The following is a 22,535-nucleotide window of genomic DNA, read 5'->3' as shown; positions in this document are numbered from 1 at the left end:
AGTGGGAGAGGGAGAAGCAGGCTTCCCGCTGAGCAGGGAGCCCGATGCGGGGCTCGATCCCAGGACCCTGGGATCATGACCTGAGCCGAAGGCAGACACTTAACGACTGAGCCACCCAGGCGCCCGAAGCTGGTGCTTTTTTAACAGTTCCCCCGCCCCCCCCCATAATTTAAAGGGGTGCATTTCCAGTTTGACAGACTGATTAACTCACCAGTGAGGCCATCGCCTGCTCCACAGGCCCTGTGAGCACGCTGAGCTCGGTCAGCACCGGCTGCCGCCACCCCGGCCTCTCTCTCTCTTCACCCCTGCAGGGTCCATCCCAGGGCAGCAACTTGAAACTCCTCAAGTTACAGAACCCTTTTGACAAATACATCCTTCCATGGAGTCCTAGCATGTAGAACAGATAGCTGGAATTGAATGTTAATGTTAAATTTACTTCTTAGATTAGAATTTATAACTTCAGTTTTCAAGGCAACCAACAAGCTCATTTTGTTGGGACTCCCCTTTAATATTTACTCAACATATTTGGGTGTTGGGCTTTCAAAAACCTATTGGAATGATTACCCCATGTGGCGGGAGCCCCTGGAGCCCTCTGAGAGAACGTCAGAGCGCTCTCTGTGTAACCTTGTTTGGGAGGGCTTGGTGGGCCCGGGGAGCCAGCTGAGTTGGAGCGATGCTCCGGGACCGGTCTCTGCCTGAACGGGCCGTCCCTTTCTCAGGGGTGTACCAGCACATCACTGGAGAAATGATGGGAGGCCACGCTGTCCGCATCCTGGGCTGGGGAGTGGAGAATGGCACGCCCTACTGGCTGGTTGGCAACTCGTGGAACACGGACTGGGGCGACAGTGGTGAGTGGCGGCCCACTGCCTGCTCACAGGGCGTGTGAGCCGGGACGGAGTGGTCATCTTGTCCTGCTCTGCTCCAGACACTGGGCCTGGGGCTCAGCAGTGCCCTCCTGGGGGTTCCCTTGCCATGAAGGCAGATGCTGATGCCGAGAGAGGGTGGTAGGGATCAGGACGTGGCTTCGGGTCGCTTGTCCCTCGCGCTTCCCCACGCCCCGGGTGCAGTGCTTGCTTATGTGGGTCAAATGGAAGTGGGGTCTAGAGGCCTCGTGACGTGGAGCCAGGCTACTGGGCAAACAGGAGAGGAGTCGGGAGAGCACCTTGGGGTTGGTTTGCTGACTGCTTTGGGGCTAGGCTGGTGTCTTCTGGTGTGAGTACCTTGGCAAGGGTCAAAACTGAGCACACTCTAAAGGCCTATTTTTGCTTTCCAGGCTTCTTTAAAATCCTCAGAGGACGGGATCACTGTGGAATTGAATCAGAAATTGTGGCGGGAGTCCCATGCACTGACCAGTACTGGAAAAAGATCTAATCTGCTGTGGGACTGGTCCCGCCAGCCCTGGGGCAGTGTTTCCCTAAATATAGCCAGTTGGGCTGGTGAGGAGATGGGGAGGAATGTCTTTTATCCTTTCGAGTTGAGGTAAGGTATAAGAGGTTTTAGACAGGGCCTGAAGGATTGGGCCAAACCTCGCATCTACCGTCAGAACCGTCTTCCAAGGAGACATGTCCAAGGCCTGGCTACCTCCCAGCCTGCTGGGTGGACCGCGGTCCCAGGGCACACTTAGACGACGTGAGCCACCCTCGCAAGCAAAGCGAGGCCTTCCACCCCCCGCCCCCCAGACTAGTGCCCGCACCCCAGCGCATCCTCCCCCCTTCCGCGCACACCGGGAAGCCAGACCGAGACCTAGAGGGTTTGTTAGGCGTTCCAGAGGAATAGAAAGTGGAGTCCCTAACAAGACCAGTCCCCACCAGTGGCAGTACTTGTAAGCAAGTAGCTCGCTAGCTGTGGACTAGGTTGAAAAGAAAACCCGTGGGGCGGCCCTTGGGGGAAACCCGTTCTCCAAAGGCCCCTGCATCTCTTGAGCTTTGCGGTGTTGCTGCAAAGACCCTCTCTGGTCATGCCCTTGGCATGGTTCCTTTTTAGGTGTTTCATTTTGTGTGCACCTCAGCTGATCATGTGAATGAGAGAACAGCTGGAGGATCTGTCCTCGCTTCACAGACCATGTCTCCCTCCACCACCACCAGGTGGTCACGACCGATCGGCCTCCCAGCCTAATACAGTGAAACTCATTCGGGAGAAACCAGCTTGACCCCTGTAAAGATCACTGCTTCACTCTGTTAATTTAACCAGGAAAGGAATGACTGTGCCAATAAAACATTTTCTCCCTCAACGTGAAGTCTGTGTTCTGGTGGGATGCCACGGTCCATCCGTCCTTACCCGACAGAATCCTGTTTTCCTGGATCCGGGTGTCCTTGAAACTCGAACCAGGGAACTCTTGCCTCAAACCATGGTTTCTCTCTTAGTTCCCTGTCACTTTCATCAACCCTGCTCTGTAACTGCATCCCCTACACTGTGTCTCAAGCCCGACGAGCTGCACCCCTGCTCAATTTCAAGAGCTAGGAACATAGTTGTAGTCCGTTTCATACCAGCTGCAAGCCAGCAGCAACCCGCGTGGGGGGTCACACAGGAGTGGCGTGGGGGGTGACACCGGAAGCCATTTGTCCCAGCGGAGGGCCAGGTCGCCCTGGTCGCTGCTGATGTTTGGGACGGGGTGGACGCAGCCTGTGTGTCCTAGTCTAAGTTCCCTCTGTGTCTGGGTCACGTTGCCGGTTAAGAACTGTTGCTTTGCATAGTCCCAGTTAAGAATCCCAAGCAGTGGGCGCCTGGGTGGCTCAGTTGGTTAGGCGACTGCCTTCGGCTCAGGTCATGATTCTGGAGTCCCGGGATCGAGTCCCGCATTGGGCTCCCTGCTCTGCGGGGAGTCTGCTTCTCCCTCTGACCCTCCCCCCTCTCATGCTCTCTCTCTCTCTCTCTATCTCATTCTCTCAAATAAATAAATAAAAAATCTTAAAAAAAAAAAAAAAAGAATCCCAAGCAGTGAAGTACACTAGTGTTGGAGGGAACAGGAAACTAAAAGAATTGCCCCCCATCCCACTGGCCCGTCGGTACCTGACTTCTTTCCCAGCTGAGGGCTGGACTAGTTCTAGAAGCATGGGAAGTTTGACTTCCAATGGGAATTAGAAGTTAGGGATCAGGAAGTGCCTTATCAGATAAGCTCTTAAACACCTGCTGAATATGGAAGGGAAAATTTGTGAAAGCCGGAATTAAATGAAAAACTTAAAAATCTGTGACACCTGACATAATATTTAAGCGTTTAACAAAGGTTACCAAAGCCAAACTTTGCAATCACTTTATTCCTCAAATTTCATTTGGAAGACATTCATAACCTCAATGTAGTTCTGACAAATTCGACCCGCCCCCAAACGCAATCGGATGATCCCACGTCCATCCTGTGCCCGTCCTGTGCCCACCCCACGCCCACCCGCAGCTCTGCACTCAGCCGGGAAGCCGGTGGAGATGCAATACAGCAAGGACCCAGATGAAATGCAGGGCATCTGCACGCTTGGCTTAAGGAGTCTGTTAGAAAACAAAACCAGCCATGTTTATTTAGGGTTGGGATCAATGTCAATACTTAAATAAACCTCAAATTACCTCACTGATCACTCTGTCACCTCAGTTCAACAAGTGGTACGCTTCTCTCGGGTGCCTGTCCGAACAAGGTGATCGATGGAAGGGACCATGCCTTTTTGTTCATTACCCAGAGGAGGGTGTGGGTTTAGTTTAGACTCAGAAGTCTGCGCACATAGTTGAACCTTTTCCACTTTTAAAATGTGTCGGATACCCTCTCTCGCTGTGTCTCTCTCTGTCAAATAAAATCAAAAAAAAAAAAGCGTCGGATAGCTATGCTTCAGACCAAAAGCGTGGCCGTCACCTGGCAGTTTGTTAGAAATGCGGAACTTGGGCCAGAACTCTGAATCTGCCCTTGCAATTTAACAAGACTCCTGCTGATTCATATGTTCATTAGAGTTTGAAAAATAAGACCTTAGAGCAGCGGTTCTCAAACTGGGCTCCTGACCAGCAGCATGTGTATCACCTGAGAACTTGTTAAAGATGCCAGTTTGGGGGCTACTCCCCAAGACCTGAGAGACAAATGGTCCTAGCAATCTGGGACCTTCAGGCAATTCAGATGCTAAAGTTTGAGAACCATGGCTTTAGAGCTTTGCTTCCCAAACTGCTAAGGTTAATTAACAAATGGCTAACCACCCTTCCTCCCCCCACACACATGTGCACGCCAGCCCCAGGGAAAGGGTTCCGACAGAATGGGGCTTTCCAGGTAATTGCTCCAAGCGCTTTCCCAAAGGGAGATGGGTGTGCATGTGTATCTGGAGCTCTAGAAGCTCCCAAAGTGTGGAGATCAGAATCTTGCTCCTGTCTGTTGTAAGGGAGTTCTTTAAATTTAGAGCCCTAGATTCAGATGGGTCAGATACTCCTCTGAGGAAAAGCTCTAATATTCCCCTGTAAGTAGAACTCAAGTAGACCTTAGGCCAGACATCCTATACATCTGATTAATTAAAGTGTGGAGCGGAGGGTGGGGTTGGCAGATTTAACAAAAACAAAGGATGTTGCGGTGCCTGGGTGGCCCAGATGGTTAAGCGCCTGCCTTCGGCTCAGGTCATGATCCCAGGGCTCTGGGATCGAGCCCCGCATCGGGCTCCTGGCTCAGCAGGGAGCCTGCTTCTCCCTCGCCCACTCCCCCCCCTCCTCATGCTCTCTCTCTCTCTGTATCTCTGTGTCTCAAATGAATAAATAAAATCTTTAAAAAAAACAAAAACAAAGGATGTTCAATCAGATTTGAATTTCAGAGCAAGTAATTTTTTAGTAGAAATATGTCCTGTGCAATAATATTTGGGACATAATTATACTAAACCAAAACAAAACTAGTGTGTCAAATTCTAGTTTAACTGGGCAGCCTGTATTTTATCTGGCAATTTTAACAGAGAACTATATTTAGAAGGAAAATGATCTTCCAAAGCACTCAGGAGTGGGCCCAAGAGCTAAGACTTTGCATGAGTCCGTGACAGTAAAAGTTACATAACTCTATGGCTGGGAGGGGCCTGGGAGATCTGCTAAACCATACAGAAGCTCAGAAAGTCCCACAGGTCATGACTGAGCCAGGAAAGAACCTTCCAGTCCACCCACCCCAGACCACGATTTCCACCAGGTTCTCTGTCCTACGCGGGTTGTAACGGAACTCATCCGGCATTTCAGCACACAAATTTCTGACAACCCACCTTGGAATCTTAAACCAAGTTCTGATGCTTAAATTACTAGGAAAATTCCTGGGGAGCCCGGCTCAGAGCTGTGTCCCGTGCGGCAAATGCCTGGCTTCAGCGTGGTGACAAGTTTGTCCAGGACCGACCCTCAGATGAACCAATTCACCGCAGCTTCCATGGACCGAAACTAAGCCACTGTGTCCGGTGGCAGCCGGGGACACGAAGGGACAGCAGTGTGAGTACGTGTGTAACAACGCGAGGCCAGCAGTCCTGCCGGGTAAAACCCTCAGCTTCGATGATTACGTCACCGCACACAAAGGACCGCGGCAGAGGTGTAGGCTATATACACCGAGGGTATGAACGGCTTCTAGAAAGTACTTTCATGCCCCACAACAGTGATTCCTCAGCTTGAGGGGCTTTTTCAAACACCCTCCGAGAGGGTCCGTGTCCTCCCCGGCCCAGGCCTAGCTTCACAGTAAGGTCCTGGGTGAGCGTGCCTCACACCCCCGGCCTGTGCGGGGCTCAAGGCAGACAGCGATGCTAGAAGAAGGAGGCTAAATGCTCTTTGGCTTTCCAGCCCATCACCTGAAAACACATTTTGCCTTTCTCGAGGCTTCCATGTATAAACTGGTGATTTAAAAAAAAAAAAAAACAAAAGACAAAAACCCCCACAAAAATCCTGGACATGGTAACATTTCTGCATGCAGCTAAGAGTCAGCCAAGGGGACAGCAGGCTGGTAGAGGGAGTGCAGGTCCCAAGCTGGCCAGGGATGCGAGGCTGCCACATGCTCATTTCCAGCAGGCACAGCCGTGCAGGGCCCAGGCAGTTGGGTCCTTCTTCTTGGTCCTGCTCTGGCTGGCTCTGCGGGGGCTGCAGACGGCCGTCTGTCCCTCCATCACTGACTCCATTCTTGCGTTCCTATTTGCCGTGCTCGTCCAGGCTTTCAAATGAGCCGCCCTCGACAGATGCAAAGTAATTCAGTTCTTCATTATAAACACATCTTTATATATGATGTCTTCTTAAAAAGTCAGCCTTAACTGGAGGCCAGTCTTCCACGATGGGGCCCAAAGCAATCCCGCAGTTTCTTTCTGAAAGCTAACCTCCTTTTAAACCAGGAAGCGATTCCAGAACCCCCAAAAGTCAGTCCTTAGCCTTCATGGGCAGGAGACAGTCTGCCTTCTTAGGAAACCTGGGGCTGTTGCCTAGACCTACAAACACAGACGTCTACTACATTCAAACCAACTGAATAAAACAAAATGATGAGAAAAATGGGAACCCAAGGGAGAAAATTCACTTCGCTTTGTACAAGGACATGTATTCCAAGGTTGCTTCAAATTAAATACATTTAATTAGAATTCTAGCCAGGATTCACACTAAGACCTCTCAGCAGCCCCATATGCCACCATGTCCCCTGACCTGCCGTGAGCGGCCCTCTGCTGTTAGCCATGGAGCGCAGACGTGAGCACCGCCCGCAAGGGCCTGCTTGCCAAGGGTGAGGTAGCCTTCCCTTTTATTCTTAGCTTCTTGACTGCATGTCACAGTTTCTAAAAGTCCCAAGTCCACAGAGTTCTTTCAGGGATTAAAGAGGGAGGGAAAAACGGGGGGAGAGGGGGTACCAATATCCTTTTTCTTGAAGAAAAGGCCAATCCATTTTAGGGTGACCTTGAGCTTCCAGACGAGTACCCAGTCAGTGCTCTCCGGTCTGAACATAGTCTTCTGTGACCTGGGACAGGGTGCTCAGGTACTGCCAGCTCAGGGCAGCCAAGAGCATGACAAATGACAGGTAAATAGGGGAGTAGTGACTTCGGGAGATCAGCTGACAATTGGGAAGATTCTGTGTCCTGATAGTGGAGATGATCTGCCTTGTTTTGCCAGAAGATGGGTCTGAGCTGGGGATTCTATGATAAATCTGTTTTAAAGAAAGGAGAAAATTTTAAGTGCCACTTAGTGAGTCCTAGAACCTTTATAAACACCTTCTGTATTTACTTCTTACAGTAATCCTACACAGGGAGGTATCTGATGTCCCTCTTCCCAATGAGCAAACAGGCTCAGAGAACACGGAAGGAATAACCCAAAGTCACCCCACTGATAAGGCAGGATTGTCCACGGAGGCCTGTATCGTCCCACAGCCTGATCTAGGGAGCACCAGGGCGTCCCTGCCCCCGGGGAGCCACCCAGGTCCTCTCCGGTCTGCGCCTCCCAGCGCCTCCCAGCGCCGGGCACAGAGGGGGAGCCTGGGAATGTCGGCAGAGCAGCGCAACACGCTGCAGGGGAAAGGCTACTGAAAAGGCGGGGCAAACACAGCCAGACAAGATGGAATCTGTGGTGTGGACCACAGGCTGGATGAAGAAAGGCGAGAGCAGAAGCTGGGAGCCGGAGAGTAGTCCTCCTAGAACCCTCTCGGCGCCTCTGCCCCTCCTGCCCCCTCCACAAACCTCCAAAGCATTTGCTGAACCCACGCCTCATGTCCATGCTTCCAACTACAGCTGTGGGCGAGGCCCTCGATGCCTTTCACCTAAGCCATGACCAGCCTCCAAACTGAGCTCCTGACTCTACTGAACCCTGAAGTCCCCTCACCTGCTTGCCACACTGTCCCCAAAGAAACCAAAAACCTCTGCTTGACACCCCCACTGGCTCCCTATGGGCTGCTCAGTTAAGGTCTGAGCTCCGTGATGTGGAGCACAAGGCCACCCGTGACCTGGGGCCACTGAACCTTTCCAGCTTCACTTGCTGCTGTCCACCTGTCTTTTCTCACCACTGGAACAACTCGACTGTTGTCTTACACTTGGATTGCTCTGCACACTTCTGTTCCCCTCTTCGCTCACACTACTCCCCACTCCTGGAATGCCTGTCACACTCCTTCACCTGGCTAACTCTTGCCCATTGCCCAAGTCTTAATTTAGATATTAGGTCTTCTAGAAAACCTGCCTTGAACCCCCAGGTTGGGCCACGTGCCCCTCTCCGGCACATAACTCCTACCTTATCACTTAACACTGAATTCAGCTATTTCTGTGTGTCTCCCTGGACTACAAGTCTCAAAGGCACCACATCTTCCTCATCTTTCTGCCTCCAGCCCAGCTCTTTGCCTGGCACGCACATGGTCACTGACTCAAACTGACAGAGCAACTAGGAGATGACGGAGGTGGGAAGTGACAAGGATCTGAGCCGAGACGGAGGCAAAGAGGAGGAAGACGACAGAGCAGGCATATTTTTAAATAATTTTTTCCCAAAATTTGCATTATATAATGGGTACTTTTTTCCACAGACATATATTATATTCTTGCCACCCTCCCACCTCCCCACCAAAAGGGCATGGCTGCAATTTAGTATAACAAGAAAATAAAAGAATATGCCTATAGGGGCGCCTGGCTGGCTCAGTCGGGAGAGCATGTGACTCTTGATCTTTGGGGTCATGAGTTCAGGCCCTGCAATGGGCAAAGAGCTCACTTAATTAAAAAAAAAAAAAAAAAAATATATATATATATATATATATATATGCCTACCAAAATACGCTAATGATATCTAATATTATACTACCAAGAATAGCTTTAGAGAGAACAACAGAAGCAGAGATGAAACTACAATTTCCTCTACTTTCTTTTAAAAAAATTTACGGGTGCCTGGGTGGCTCAGTTGGTTAAGCGACTGCCTTCAGCTCAGGTCATGATCCTGGAGTCCCAGGATCGAGTCCCGCATCGGGCTCCCTGCTCAGCAGGGAGTCTGCTTCTCCCTCTGACCCTCATGATCTCTCTCTCTATCTCATTCTCTTTCTCAAATAAATAAATAAAATCTTAAAAAAAAAAAATTTTAGATGACGGAGTTATGCTTATAAAAACAAGCAATACAGGGGGCACCTGGGTGGCTCCGTCGGTTAAGCATCTGACTCTTGATTTCAGCTCAGGTCATGATCCCAGGGTCTTAGGATCAAACCCCACATTGGGCTCCCTGCTCGGTGGGGAGCCTGCTTCTCCCTCTCCCACTCCCCCGCTTGTGTTCCCTCTCTGTGTCAAATAAATCAATAAAATCTTAAAAATAAAAAAAAGACTATATTCTATATAATGGATAAATATATGACTACATTGTGCATATAAAATTATACACAATTTTATTTTTAAAATAGTTTATAAACAGATTATGCTGCGATTTGACTTTTTTCACTGATAATTTTTTATGGACATTTCTTAATGCCAGAACCTAGAAAATGATGTCATTCTGTTTTTAAACACAAGCCACATAATGTGAATGTACTATAATTTAATCAATTCCTTCCCAATGAGGACTGAGGACAAAATGTTACAGTAAAGCACCTCTGCACATTTTCTGGCTAATTTTGCACATAAAGTCCTAGAATTGCTTGGTCAGAGGGTAATGCATGCAAAATTCTGACAAGTAAAGTCTATAGGTAGAACAGGTAGGATATGGAGATTCCTATGGATGAGGGTTAGGAGGAGCCTGGGTTATCTGGATTCCTTGATTAGGTGAATGGCAATGTCATTAAGCAAAAAAAAAAAAAAAAAGTTTATGACCAAGTCCTGAGCTGGACTAATCAAGTCAGGAGTGATGAGCATGTGGTGGAGAAAGAAGCCGGGCCATCAAAGAGAATACCAGAAAGCTTTTGTGCAGTGAGAAGAAATGAAATCCAAGACAGAACTCCGGGAAATACCAGTATAAGGAGCCAGAACGGCAAAGGAGTCGACAGACAGGTAAGAGGTTAAACTGGAGGCAAGAGTCACAGAAGCCTAGAGAGGAAAAGGCTTTCAAGGTGAGAAAGAGCCAGTGTCAAATAATACAGTGGGACTGGGGAGAATGCTTTAAAAACTGGTCATTAGAAAGTCATCAAATCACTTAAGTAAGAAAAGTTTTCATGATAAGGTAGGAACAAAAGCTAGCTAGCATAACGAGGTGGGTTGAGAAAAAAATGGGAATAAATAACATGAAGTACATGTATCTTTCAAGAAGCTTAAGTGGGGAGTGGGGGTGGGGTGGGGGAGTAGATAGAAAGGAGCAAAGTCAAGCCAGAGTCATTTTTTGACTTTTTGAAGCTTTCTGAAGCTGAGCGGCCTGAGCGCACATACAAACTAGAGGAGTGACGGGGGGAGGAGGGGGCTTTGGATAAAGAGGCAGCAGATCTCGAGGGGGCGACAGGTGGGGGGTGCGCAGGAGCGTGTACACGCAGAGCTTAGGTTCACACCGGGGAGGCGGACGCAGAGGAGCGGAGCGGGTTCACAACACACCACCTCGCACTTCCTCACATGGGGAAAAGGCAGCGGCAGCTGAGGAGAGGGTGGGTTAACAGCAGTGCTTTTCAACCTTTCTGTCCACAGGTGATCACCTGGGGGTCTTGGTAAAGGCAGATTCTGATTCAGTGGGTTCGAGTCGGGGTAAGACTCCAGCAAGTGCCAGGGGCCCCGGCTGCTGCTGACCCGAGGACCACACTTGTTGAGTCATGAGCACAAGAAGCGCTTGAAGGGCAGGACGATGCTCTAGACGAACCACAGCGCAGGGTGAACCCGGAAGCTGCGCCAGCTTCAAAAAGCTTGCCCTCGCCAAGGAACGAGCATTGGCAGAGAAGGAAATAATAGTTTCTGGCTGCTTGCCGGAGCATTTGTTTCTGCCCCAAAATAGCTGGTGGAGCTTCTCGCCAGCTGACAGGTATCCAGACTGGTTTGAAGCTGAGGCTGCTCCAGATGACGCAGGACACTGAGGAGCAGTGCCCACCTACTCAGCAAGGTTCGGCTGTCACTCTGACTCTTCCACTAAACACTAGAGCTGCGGGAGGAAAGCCTTCAAGTCCCCTGCAAGGGCATTACGGTTACCACCAGTTAGGCCCAGAGACCTGACAGAATAAATGTGTCTTCCTGTCTCCCTGCAAAGGACAGACTTGATCAGTGAGGAGAAGTGTTAATAATTGGACAGCAGCAAAGAGCCAGACAACTGGGGGCACCTGGGTGGCTCAGTCAGTGAAGCGTCTGCCTTCCGCTCAGGTCATGATCCCAGCGTCCTGTCCTGGGACTGAGCCCCATATAAGGCTCCCTGCTCAGCGGGGAGTCTGCTTCTCCCTCTGCCCCTCCCCCTCACTCATGCACTCTCTCTCTCTCTCTTTCTCTCAAAATCCTAAAAAACAAACAAAAAAACCCAGACAACTTGTGGACTTGATACAAAAAGGTTTCACTTGAAATTTCATTCATGCTGACATCAAAACCATTATTACATTTTATTCCTTCAGACTTGGAAGTCTTCAGAGATTTTTCTCAATCAAATCAACTCAAGTATTAACATCTCCCCCAAATTACCTTGAGTAGCTTGAAACAATTGATGCCTTAAATCAGGGGTCTGCAAATGCTCTTAAAGGGCCAGAAAATATTTTCAGCTTTGTGGGCGACTCAACTGTTGCAGCCTCGCAACTCAACTAAAATCGTCTCTGACTTACATACTACATTATATAAAACGGAGAAAAAGTGCCTAATACGGTACTGCTTAGTTTGCAAAGGGTACTCCAAACCCCTTAGAATTGTAGTGAACAGCATAGGCTCTGAAGTCAGCCAGATCTGCTGGGTCCAAATTATGGCTCCAGCTCAAGTTTCCTTGATATTAATAGTATCCACCTATTCAGTTGCTCTGCCAGGCACACAGTAAGCTCAAAGGAAGTGTTGGTGATACGGTGAACCAGACTGTCCCAAGTCTCATTAGTAGCAATTTTTTGGTCAATGGCTGAATGAACACTCTATCTAGTCACCACAAGAATTTTAGGATTTTTAAAAAAACTTTGGTCTTCTTTTTTTTTTTTTTTAAAGATTTTATTTATTTATTTGACAGAGAGAGAGACAGCGAGAGAGGGAACACAAGCAGGGGGAGAGGGAGAGGGAGAAGCAGGCCTCCCGCGGAGCAGGGAGCCCGATGCGCGGCTCGATCCCAGGACCCTGGGATCATGACCTGAGCCGAAGGCAGACGCTTAACGACTGAGCCACCCAGGCGCCCCTGTCCTTTTTTTTTTTAAAGATTTTATTGACTTATTTGAGAGAGGGAGAGCACGCACGGTGGGGGGTGGGAGGGCAGAGGGAGAGGGAGAAGCAGGCTCCCCACTGAGCAGGGAGCCCGACGTGGGACTTGATCCCAGGACCCTGGGATCATGACCTGAGCCAAAGGCAGCCGCTTAACTGACTGAGCCACCCAGGATCTCTTCTCTTATGTCTTCTATAGGTGCCTCTGGTAGAAATGCAGAGGTCCAAAGCTTGTCAGATAGAAGACAGGGAGGAACTCCAAGGAGAATGTGCAATATGCAATAGAAATCAGAGGAAATCATTGTTTGGCAGAATTCTGTTTAGGGGAAACCACTATTACACATCACATCCCTGTAGAGGTGTAACCAGAGGACGGAAAGGAGGCAGAAAATTATTGACAGCAATAGTTCTCTCTGGGAGAGAGGAAGGAAGAAGGTCTTTCATGTTTCATGTATTTCTGTAGTAGTTCAATCTTCAATAAGAATCTAAGGATCTCAGGGCCTGCACTAACCAGAAGGCAGCAGACACCCCCCTCGCCAGTGTGAGCATCACAAAAAATGTCTCCAGACATTGCCAAATGTCCCCTGGTGGGGGGGGGTTGGGGGAGGTGCAAAAGCCCCTTCAATTAAGAACCACCACTCTGGGGCCTAGTGATTAGTTTCAGCCTCTAAGAGAAAGTTTTTTGAACCTAGTCATAGATTATATCCTCCACAGTAGGAGATCTGACTTGAACAAGTACGTTTTGTTTTATAGGGTAGTTTTGGCGTTTGAAACGAGATTTGCATTAGAAAATTGAGAAATCATTGCAACTTGATGATTTTCCTTTGCTGAAATTCCCTACTGTGGTTTCTCAGTTGAGGCCTATGATGTAATAGAAAGTACTGGACTGGGTGACAGGCAACCTGGCCTGGGCTCCGAGATCCACTCGGTCAGATGCTGTGTAGCATGCACAAGCCTCAGCTTCACTCTCTTCACCCATGAACCAAGAAGCCTCGTTGGTCTCTACCATCATCTTCTGCCTCAAAAAACCTCATCCTCCTTAGGGGCTTCCACCCTAAAGGCTCGCTGCATTTACACCCTCCCACAGGGTGCCGTGCAGCTCTGATTGATCAGCAACCTGTGCACACGCTTTTTCCTAATAAAGGACACCAGCTCCTGTCTCTTTATACCATAACACAGTGAGTTGTTAGGATCATCTAATAGCCAAATACGAACTGTTTAAACAGTGACATTATTTAAATCCTAAAAATAGCTACAGATTCTCCAGGTAGTGAAATAAGAACCCACCTCTTCCATGTACTGGTAGATTATAGCTTTGACCGCCGGCATATTGGTGGCATCCATCATTAGAGTTACTGCTTGCCCTTTTCGGATCTTCACTACGCCTTTGAACACCTGCTGATTATTATAACAGGCAGCCAGAGTGGCAATGGCCATCACCTTCAGATATAAGGAGGGAGAGAGAAAAAGAAAAAAAAAACACTACTTCATTTCATCTCATGAAAAAAAGAAATGGCACGCTAAGCAATCACCATTTTGAAAAGGTGAAAAAAAGTTCTGTAGAATAAGAAAGTGACAAAGGGCTAAGATGGAACTAACCAAGAAAAAATCACCATGAAGAAAGCATGTCAAAACTTGGACCTTTCCCACTCCTCCCTTCTCCAACAATACACAGAATCAAGTGGCCATTGTGTCTTAAACGATTCTTCAGTTTGACCACGAAAGTTCCTTTTTATTTGGAAAAAATAAGTCCATTAAGTCCATACATCATTTTCTATGCTAGAGTAGTGAATTAGAGAGCCAAAAAATGTATCTCAAAATAATATCTACTGGGGCACCTGGGTGGCTCAGTCGTTAAGCGTCTGCCTTCGGCTCAGGTCATGATCCCAGGGTCCTGGGATCGAGCCCCGCATCGGGCTCCCTGCTCGGCGGGAAGCCTGCTTCTCTCTCTCCCACTCCCCCTGCTTGTGTTCCCTCTCTCACTGTCTCTCTATCAAATAAATAAATCTTTAAAAAAAAAATCTACAAATAATTTTCTATTTTTCCTACAACAAACATAACTATTATACATGAAAAAATAGCATGGAGGGGTGGGGGACAAATGGGAAGGGGGGATAGTTCCCATGCTCAATGGCAAATTACTTCTAAGATAAATGGGAACCTAAATCAAGCACGCAGAATTTAGTTCCAACAACCACTCAAGTTTGGTCATTAAAAGATCAAATCAAGGGGCGCCTGGGTGGCTCAGTCGGTTAAGCATCTACCTTTGGCTCAGGTCATGATCCCAGGGTCCTGGGATCAAGCCCTGTGTCGGGCTCAATGCTCAGCGGGGAGTCTCCCTCTCCCTCTGCCCCTCCCCTTGCTCGTGCTCTCTCTCTCTCAAATAAATAAAAATCTTTAAAAAAAAAATCAAGTTTCCAAATCAGTTAAATCCTATGACTTTCATGTATTTGAGTTAAAAACTGAAATAATTGGTAAAGGCATTTAAAAAAGTGTAAGCTCCTAGGACTGAGGGGGTAGGTCCATAGGATCAGGTGTGTTATCCTGAGTCTGGGAAACGGACAGCAAAAACTAGGCACTTAAGGGGCGCCTGGGTGGCTCAGTCGTTCGTTAAGCGTCTGCCTTCGGCTCGGGTCATGATCCCAGGGTCCTGGGATTAAGCCCCGCATCGGGCTCCCTGCTCCGCGGGGAGTCTGCTTCTCCCTCTCCCACTTCCCTGCTTGTGTTCCTGCTCTCACTATCTCTCTCTCTGTCAAATAAATAAATAAGATCTTTAAAAAAAAAACAAACAAACCTAGGTGCTTAAGTAAGACTCTGTAATGATAAACCTTCACCTACATTTTACCCAGCATTCCCCCTAAATCCAAGCCAAAGCCCTAGATTTAATTGTGAGGCTAAGGATCTAAGGAGGCTGAGCTGGGATGGTGGTTTTGGGGTAGAGGGGAGATGTGGTGAAACCCTGCCTGCCTCCCCCCAGCAAAAGACAATAGACCAGAGTCATTTTTTAAAAGGAACCATATTCCTGAACACAGCAAACCAAAATAGTAAATGCATTCTCTCCACCCCCATCACCACCACCACGCCGCTCCTTTTAGCTTCCACCCCTCATATACAAGAATAGCTCCATTGCATACCTGTGGAATAGCACAGAAGTTAAACACACTTTGGTTTCTAAGTCTTGAAAGGTAAGTGATGACATCTGGGATGTGGTGTAGTGCATTGGTTATAAGTTCGTTCAGGCACTTCACAGCCGAGTCAATATTCTGTGGCTTAGCAAAATCGCCCAACTTCTTAACATATTTGCTCCAAACCTTAAAAAATAAGTTAGCATGTGCATAAGGGAAGAATGTACAAGCAGTAGGAAAGAATCTTTGTGAATAAGAACTATGATCTACAGTAAAGTTTTTCTTAGCTGCGGACTCCTCTTTCACCAAGATCAAGTCCGTTTTAAGCTCCACGCAGTGGCTATTTATGACGACCAGTCAGGGTCTCATCACAACCTAGGAGTCACTTAAGTATTTGGGAAATTATCCCTTAGGGACACATAGTACAGCATGTACTAAGCAATACTTTGACGACTCCCGTTATTCCAGAAGGCATTAGTCTCCTCCTGAAAAAAATAACCAGGTAGATACAAAATCAGCTACAACAGTACTACAAGCTAAACGATAAGCATTCTGAAGATGGTCAGGCCTCAGAGTAAATCATGATTAACATGGCATTCCCAATTCTAATAAGAATGCTGCTGAACAAGTGTATTGGGGGAGAATGAGCTGAGTCTATACTACGAGAACATTACCTCCTTGGATCTTAGTAACTCAAAAGCGAAATAACATCTTCAACTCCAACAGTGGGATTGATTTGACAATTTTTAATGATATTATTTAAAGGAGTCTCTGAAGCTAGCAAAGAACTTACTTTCATTTTTGGTCACTCTGAAGCTTCCCAAAGAATAATGCTTATTGTCACTTTATACACTCCCCCAAATACATGACTGGCCACCACCACTACCATTTTTACAAAATCCCAAATTCCTGCTAAGAGATGCAGAAAGGATGAAAGAATTAGGACATCACTTTTCGGCATCTCCAGTGATAAGGGATCTAGGCAGTGACCACCAAGTAAAACAAAAAGAACCCATAACTTACAAGGAAAAGAAAGTTATCCTTAGATTTTCAACAGCCAGTCTGTAAAGGGGAAGAAAATGGGATACTAAAAAATGTGAGCTAAAAATTTTATATCTAGAAAAACTAACTTGCAAACATCAAAGCCACAAATTGTTATCAATCTGTATAAACATGGGGAATTATTATTCTCATGGGTCTTTCCTATCTATCAGCGTGCGAGCTCCAGACAACCAGAATGACTGGAGACATCAATATAAAGACTGGTGAGGAGCTTAAACTAAGTAAGGAGGAAAGGGAGATATTACAGTGGTGATGGCTATCTAATCTGATGATTCAGAAATAAATACAATCATAAAAAATTGGGAATTAGTATAGCATATGCAAAAAATGTCTTCAATTATTTTCAATAATCATTTTGGTGGTAATTTAGTATCATTATTCAGAGACTGCAGGATCTGTAATGAGGGGAAAAAAAGCAAATGAGTAATCATGGTATATACTAATTCTAGCATCTCTGATTTCCCTGAGAAGTATGAATCCCGATGAGGAAGAAATGAAGTAGAAATGTAATACAGAGGAGGACATTATGTAACAATCCTACGGTCCTGAGTTTGAACTGGAAATACCAATATAAACTTACAAGGCATTTGAGCTTTAAAAGTAAACACACACACACACAGTGACTATCCCAAGAGCAGTGCCCAAGTGCAGTGTTGGGTACTATTTCCCATTAGCCCAGGTGTCCTGGACGGGCTTCTCAAGAGCTGGAGGAGTCCAGAGCTCAGGCAAGAAATGTACAAAATGAGCTTAGAGCATCTTCACATACCAAATGGCAAGGAAGTTATCAAAGACTATTAAGGGTCCCTTCATGAGGACTCAGGAGCCAACCTGAACCTCTTCCTGACCAAAGATGGGAAATTTTGAGCTTCAGTAGTGAGAATCATTACAACAGATTAAACCCAATCAGATATGAGGGTTTTTTTAAGATTTTATTTATTTATTTATTTATTTATTTATTTATTTATTTATTTATTTATCAGAGAAAGAGAGAGAAAGGAGAGAGAGCACAAGCAGGGGGATCGGCGGGCAGAGGGAGAAGCAGACTCCCCGCTGAGCAAGGAGCCGGATGTGGGACTTGATCCCCAATAAATTAGCAGAACTAGGCATGAAGCCTAATGACTGCTAACATCAAAAGTGGGCAAAGATCAGATGTTGTGTGCCTCTCGGTAAGAGAACACACCATCTTTCAAGAGGCACATGCTCATTTTTCTTTAGATTTAAACATATTTGGTGTGTTTTAACCCACTGCAGTCTTTATTGTTTTTGATACTCAAATTGTTCCATATGTGGTCAGTGAAAATGCCTTTGAATTGGATCCTGTACCTTTTTATGCTGTACTTTTTACTTTGATAACTCCCTTATTTCCTGGCATGACAGTATATTCCAAGCTCATTTTGTATATTTCCTGCCTCCACTACTCTGTGTGGTGGGAAATGGTATTAAAAGACCAAACTGGAACACCAGCGGTACACATTACTACTGGTTTGTTTCTACACCTCTTGGTAGAGGGAGCTAGACATTTTTTTTTTTTTTAAGAGAATCTGTATCAGGAGTTCATATAGATATTTCCAATTTAGTTTAGGATTATGGGAGTTTTGCTTAACTTTATTAATATTTTTATATCTGTACCTTTTATTTTAGAGTGAAAATCTTGGTTCCTAGACTGATATGAACACAATTGCCTATTTGCTATATTATAGAGTTTCTATAATAGTTTCAGTATTTCAGTAACAATATTATTCACAGTATAATTACTGAAAACATTTTATTACGTTGAGTTTACATTGCTGTGCACCTTGCTTTTTTTCACTTAATAATATAACCTGGAGATCACTCCCTAGTTGTTTATTTCTTTTTGTGCTCCACCAAGTGAATATACCATAGTTCAATCAGTCCTGTATAGATGGACATCTCAGTTGTTCATAAACTGTAACTATTAGAAACAAAGCTGCCTCAATAAGCTCCCATATTATTCACTTGCCAAGCTGCCAGTGCTCAGGGCTGCTTGCACCAGGACACACTCTCACCAGCCACACACAGTGCCTGTGTCCCCAGTCTTCCTTAGCGATTACCAAACTTACGACTTCTTGCCAATCCGACGCCAGAAATAGACTCTCAGTGTTCTTTTCTTTTTTTGGTTATTTTTTTTTTAATGTTTTATTTATTTATTCATGAAAGTCAGAGAGAGAGAGAGAGGCAGAAGCAGAGGGAGAAGCAGGCTCCCCACCCAGCAGGGAGCCCGATGCAGGACTCGATCCCAGGACCCTGGGATTATGACCTGAGCCGAAGGCAGATGCTCAACCATCTGAGCCACCCAGGTACACCTGGTTAAGCTATTTGAACTTAACATTTAGTAAGCACCCTGGCCAAAGTTTATCTCATTTTATTCACACCACTATTCTGTGGTCTAACAGCTATTCAATATTACAGAAGAGGGAAAACCGTGTGCAGACCTGCAGAGCTGGTGCGCATGACCCACGCTGGGGGGACGCGCCTGGGTGAGACGCAGTGTGGTAAGAGGGGGCAGGCCCCGGCTGGGACCCAGAGACCGAGGCAGCCCTTTCAGGTGGCCACTGACTCACTGCGGGTCCTCACACAAACACCTTCCCTTCGCTGAGCCTTGGTGTCCAAGGAAGGATGGTCAAGAGCTCTTTGGCAACCCTGCCTGCACAGGAGTCACCTGGGAAGCTTGGTAAAGTAGGATGTCTCAGCCCAGGGTAGTTTTAATGTGAATTTTTCTTATTAGGAGTGAGATTGATCATCTTCTCAGCTGTTTAAGGATCTTTCTTTCAAAAAAAAAAAAGATTTTTCTTTCTGTGAACAATCAGTTCTTATCTCTTTGCCCAGTTTTCTATGAGGAAGCTGGTCTTAACTTTTAGCAGCTTTTATATTAGGAATATGAGCCTCATATCTGTCGTATAAGTTGCAAATATTTCCCCTACTTTGTCACCTGCCTTTTACTCACTTTAAAAGCACTTGGTTGGGGTGCCTGGGTGGCTCAGTCAGTTAAGCATCTGACTTCAGCTCAGGTCATGATCTCAGGGTCCTGGGATCAAGCCCCACATGGGGCTCCCTGCTTAGTGGGGAGTCTGCTTCCTCTGCCCCTTCCCCTGCTTGTGCTCTCTCTCTCTCTAATAAATAAAATCTTTAAATTTTAGAAAATAAAAAAATTAAAAGCACTTTGTTGTAGGAAACCATTTTATGGAAAGCAATAGGCAAATGCTATAGTAAAATCAGGAAATAGTCCTAAGATTTTCTAGTTTTCCTTCTGAATAAAACCAATGTCCAAGCCTTTGCTTTGCTTATCCGTTTTTTAAAATTAAGTCAAAGATCAACTCTTGTCTCTTATAATGAACATCCTATAGTTTTTGCCTCTCTAGCATCTTCCTCCTTCCCGCCACAGAATCCTTCTTTTTTGGTGGTGGGGGGTTAGTAAATCCATTCTATGTGTGTTGGGAAGATATAATCCAGTTGTGGTTCGAGTACTTGGCCCTCTGGCTACGGTAACCGATTATGGGTTGGGCACAGGATCCACGCCCCACCAACTGGCCTTCCTAAGAACTTCTTTGTTAAGCTAGTAGATTGTGAGTCATGAATTGTTACATCCACCACTTGGAGAAAGCCTATCTAAGAGATAGAAAGAACAGGGACACAGTCTCTGTGTGAGTGTGTGTGTTTGACTATACATAGTCTGAACCCCTGGATTTAGCCAATCTACTCTGAAGCAAACTAAATCCTAACCTGTTTTATACATTCTCTTACATTGTCTAAGGTAGTTTGATTCACATTTCTATCACTTACAACCAAAAGATTTGATTTGTTTTGTTTTCAGAAAGTATTTAAAATTATTTTTCCCAAATCCCCTACATCTGTTACCTCTTGAGGCCAAAACTCTCTTCCTTCTCGCTGGTCTTCCAGATAATCACGAATGATGTTTGTTTTCTGCAGAAACAGGCCCATAGAATTGGCACACTCTATGTCTTCACCAACTAAGGGGTCTTCTAACTCTGAGGCTGAGAACAGACGGGAAAGGCCAATTCCCACCAGCCCGGCGACATAGTGACAGTACTGTAAGAAATAATGAAGTATTTACTAAAATGGAAACACCTGAGATCATTAGCTACAAAAAAACCCCCAAAAACAAAACCCCAAAACAGGTTCCAAACAGAATGTACAAGATCTCATTTTGATTAAAAACCGCAAACATATACACAAATATACACTATGTACATGTAAGGAAAAAGAACATCCAAGAAGGGTGTGCACAAAAGATTTAACCAACGTGACCTCTGATCTCTGGCTGGTGTGATGGTTTTATTCTTTCACCTGAGTTTTCCGTATTTCTACTGTGGACATGCACTACTCCTAGAATAAAAGGTCATTGAAAAACTAAGCTAGTACAGTAAGCTTTTTGATATCTAAAATTGAGAGTGAAGGCAATGATGAAATAAGGAATATTCTAATAGAAACTAGAATAGTAAGTGGAGCTTAGTCTTGAAGACACTTCAAGATCTTGCAGTGTCTCAAAATCTTCATTACCTAGAAGAACAAAGTACCACGGTCTGTTCTTGCCACTGCTTTAAGCATTCTGCATATTCAATCCTCACCGACACCTTTATGAGGCGCGTATCATTACCAGCACCATTTTACAGATGTGCAAACTGGGGCAGACAGAGGGATCAGTCAATTAATTGCCCAAGATCACTCATCTGGAAGTCAGGGGGCCAGGGACTCAAAGCCAGGTAGTCTGGCTTACGAGGCAAGCTCTAACAACTCTGCTGAAACATCCTCTTCTCAAAAGAGATCTTGGTAAACATCATTCTCGATTGTCAATGAATTTTTTTCCCATAAAAGTGGTTTGTCAAAGCTATCCTCTCCTGAAAAGAGTATTCCAAGACAACTTAATGCAATACTCTTATGAAATGAATGTCCATTACACAATTTAAGAAGTGGAGAGCAGTTAAAGAAGGTACACTCTGGAGGGGATACTAGGAAGGGTAAAAGTTAGGGGAAGACCAAAGGAGGGCCCCTGGTTGAAAGTAACACAGAGCCAGACTAATCAAAGGGCACAATGAAATGGCAAAGAGAAAGCACTTGAAATATGGTCTAAGAAAGGAAGAATCTGGGAAAGAGTAAAGATATGCTAAAATATTTGGGGGGCCTGGGTGGCTCCGTTGTTAAGCGTCTGCCTTTGGCCTGGGTCATGATCCTGGGGTCCTGGGATGGAGCCCCACATCAGGGCTCTGTGCTCAGCGGGAAGCCTGCTTCTCCCTCTCCCACTACCCCTGCTTGTGTTCCCTCTCTCGCTGTGTCTCTCTCTCTGTCAAATAAATAAATAAAATCTTTTAAAAAAACAAAACAAAACAAAACAAGATATGCTAAAATAGACAGAGAAATGAGCTATGGACAACTACAAGAAATTTAAAAAGAATTACTAGAAATTAAAAAACATCAGTATGTCCTTAGCACTGCCCAAGGAAAAGTAGATTTTAAGATAATAGTTCTTTGCATAGAAATAATTCCTAGAATGGAAGTAGTCCTCTTCCTCCAAAGTGAAGGGGGGGAAAATCACTAAAAGTACTGAATTTCATCTAATCAGAACTTGTACTCAACAAGCTATCATTGGGCCTCTTGAATAGGTCTGCATGGCAGAAAAAGGAGTCACCATGCAGCTAACCAGTGCTGATTCTTGGCCAGGAGTTTCGGCTTTAACTTTAAATTCATAAATGGATAATTCCAGCAGCAGCCTCACTCATGCTAACTTGGAGAGCATTAGCCAGCAGCCCCCAAGATGTTGCCAGCAAGTTTTGAGGATTGACGGATTAAGAGGCCAGACTTTGAACCTACAGTCACCCAAGGAATATGTATATAGTCGCTTCTCTTCTGAGATCCTAACATAAACACTATTAAGGATAAAAAAATACACACGTAGTTCAGATGTTTAAAAGGTCTTTGCTTCCACTGGGGTGATGAAGAAGTCTCACGAACATCATTCCTATGGAAAATGGGCAAGACCCCTCCTTCCTAGCCTGTATTTTGGTGTTGTTTAGTCCCCATTGTCAATTAGGTCACTTTGTCTAGATAGGCACTTTCTCCCTGCCCCCCCAACTCCTCCCCTGGCCAGTATCCTACACAGCTGCTGCTCAGGAAAAACTCGGGCCAAATAAAAGCC

At 46.0% G+C, this 22,535-nt stretch overlaps 2 protein-coding genes across 6 annotated transcripts in view; one reads left to right on the top strand and one right to left on the bottom strand.

Annotated features, from left to right (window-relative positions):
• The window catches only part of CTSB (cathepsin B), a 19,905-nt gene extending 17,675 nt beyond the window's left edge, over positions 1-2,230 (top strand). For both annotated transcript variants that reach the window (XM_021698776.1, XM_021698777.2), the window contains exons 9-10: positions 720-848; positions 1,274-2,230. In XM_021698776.1, coding sequence (XP_021554451.1) covers positions 720-848; positions 1,274-1,371 — 227 coding nt within the window. In that variant the 3' untranslated portion in view covers positions 1,372-2,230. The remainder of the gene's footprint in view (positions 1-719; positions 849-1,273) is intronic.
• Positions 2,231-3,362: 1,132 nt separating this feature from the next.
• The window catches only part of FDFT1 (farnesyl-diphosphate farnesyltransferase 1), a 62,059-nt gene continuing 42,886 nt past the window's right edge, over positions 3,363-22,535 (bottom strand). For 2 of the 4 annotated variants that reach the window (XM_021698978.1, XM_021698981.2), the window contains 4 exons: positions 20,240-20,431; positions 15,311-15,487; positions 13,464-13,616; positions 6,501-7,084 (listed from right to left, as the gene is read on the bottom strand). In XM_021698978.1, the coding sequence (XP_021554653.1) occupies positions 6,863-7,084; positions 13,464-13,616; positions 15,311-15,487; positions 20,240-20,431 (744 nt within the window). In that variant the 3' untranslated portion in view covers positions 6,501-6,862. Of the gene's footprint in view, positions 3,764-6,500; positions 7,085-12,352; positions 12,433-13,463; positions 13,617-15,310; positions 15,488-20,239; positions 20,432-22,535 lie in introns of those variants that run through there. The other 2 variants (XM_044912852.1, XM_021698980.1) reach the window with 2 other exon arrangements.

The sequence above is a fragment of the Neomonachus schauinslandi genome, chromosome 2 (genome assembly GCF_002201575.2).
Source record: "Neomonachus schauinslandi chromosome 2, ASM220157v2, whole genome shotgun sequence".
Classification (NCBI taxonomy): Eukaryota; Metazoa; Chordata; class Mammalia; order Carnivora; family Phocidae; genus Neomonachus; species Neomonachus schauinslandi.
This window is presented reverse-complemented; position numbering and strand designations above follow the sequence as displayed.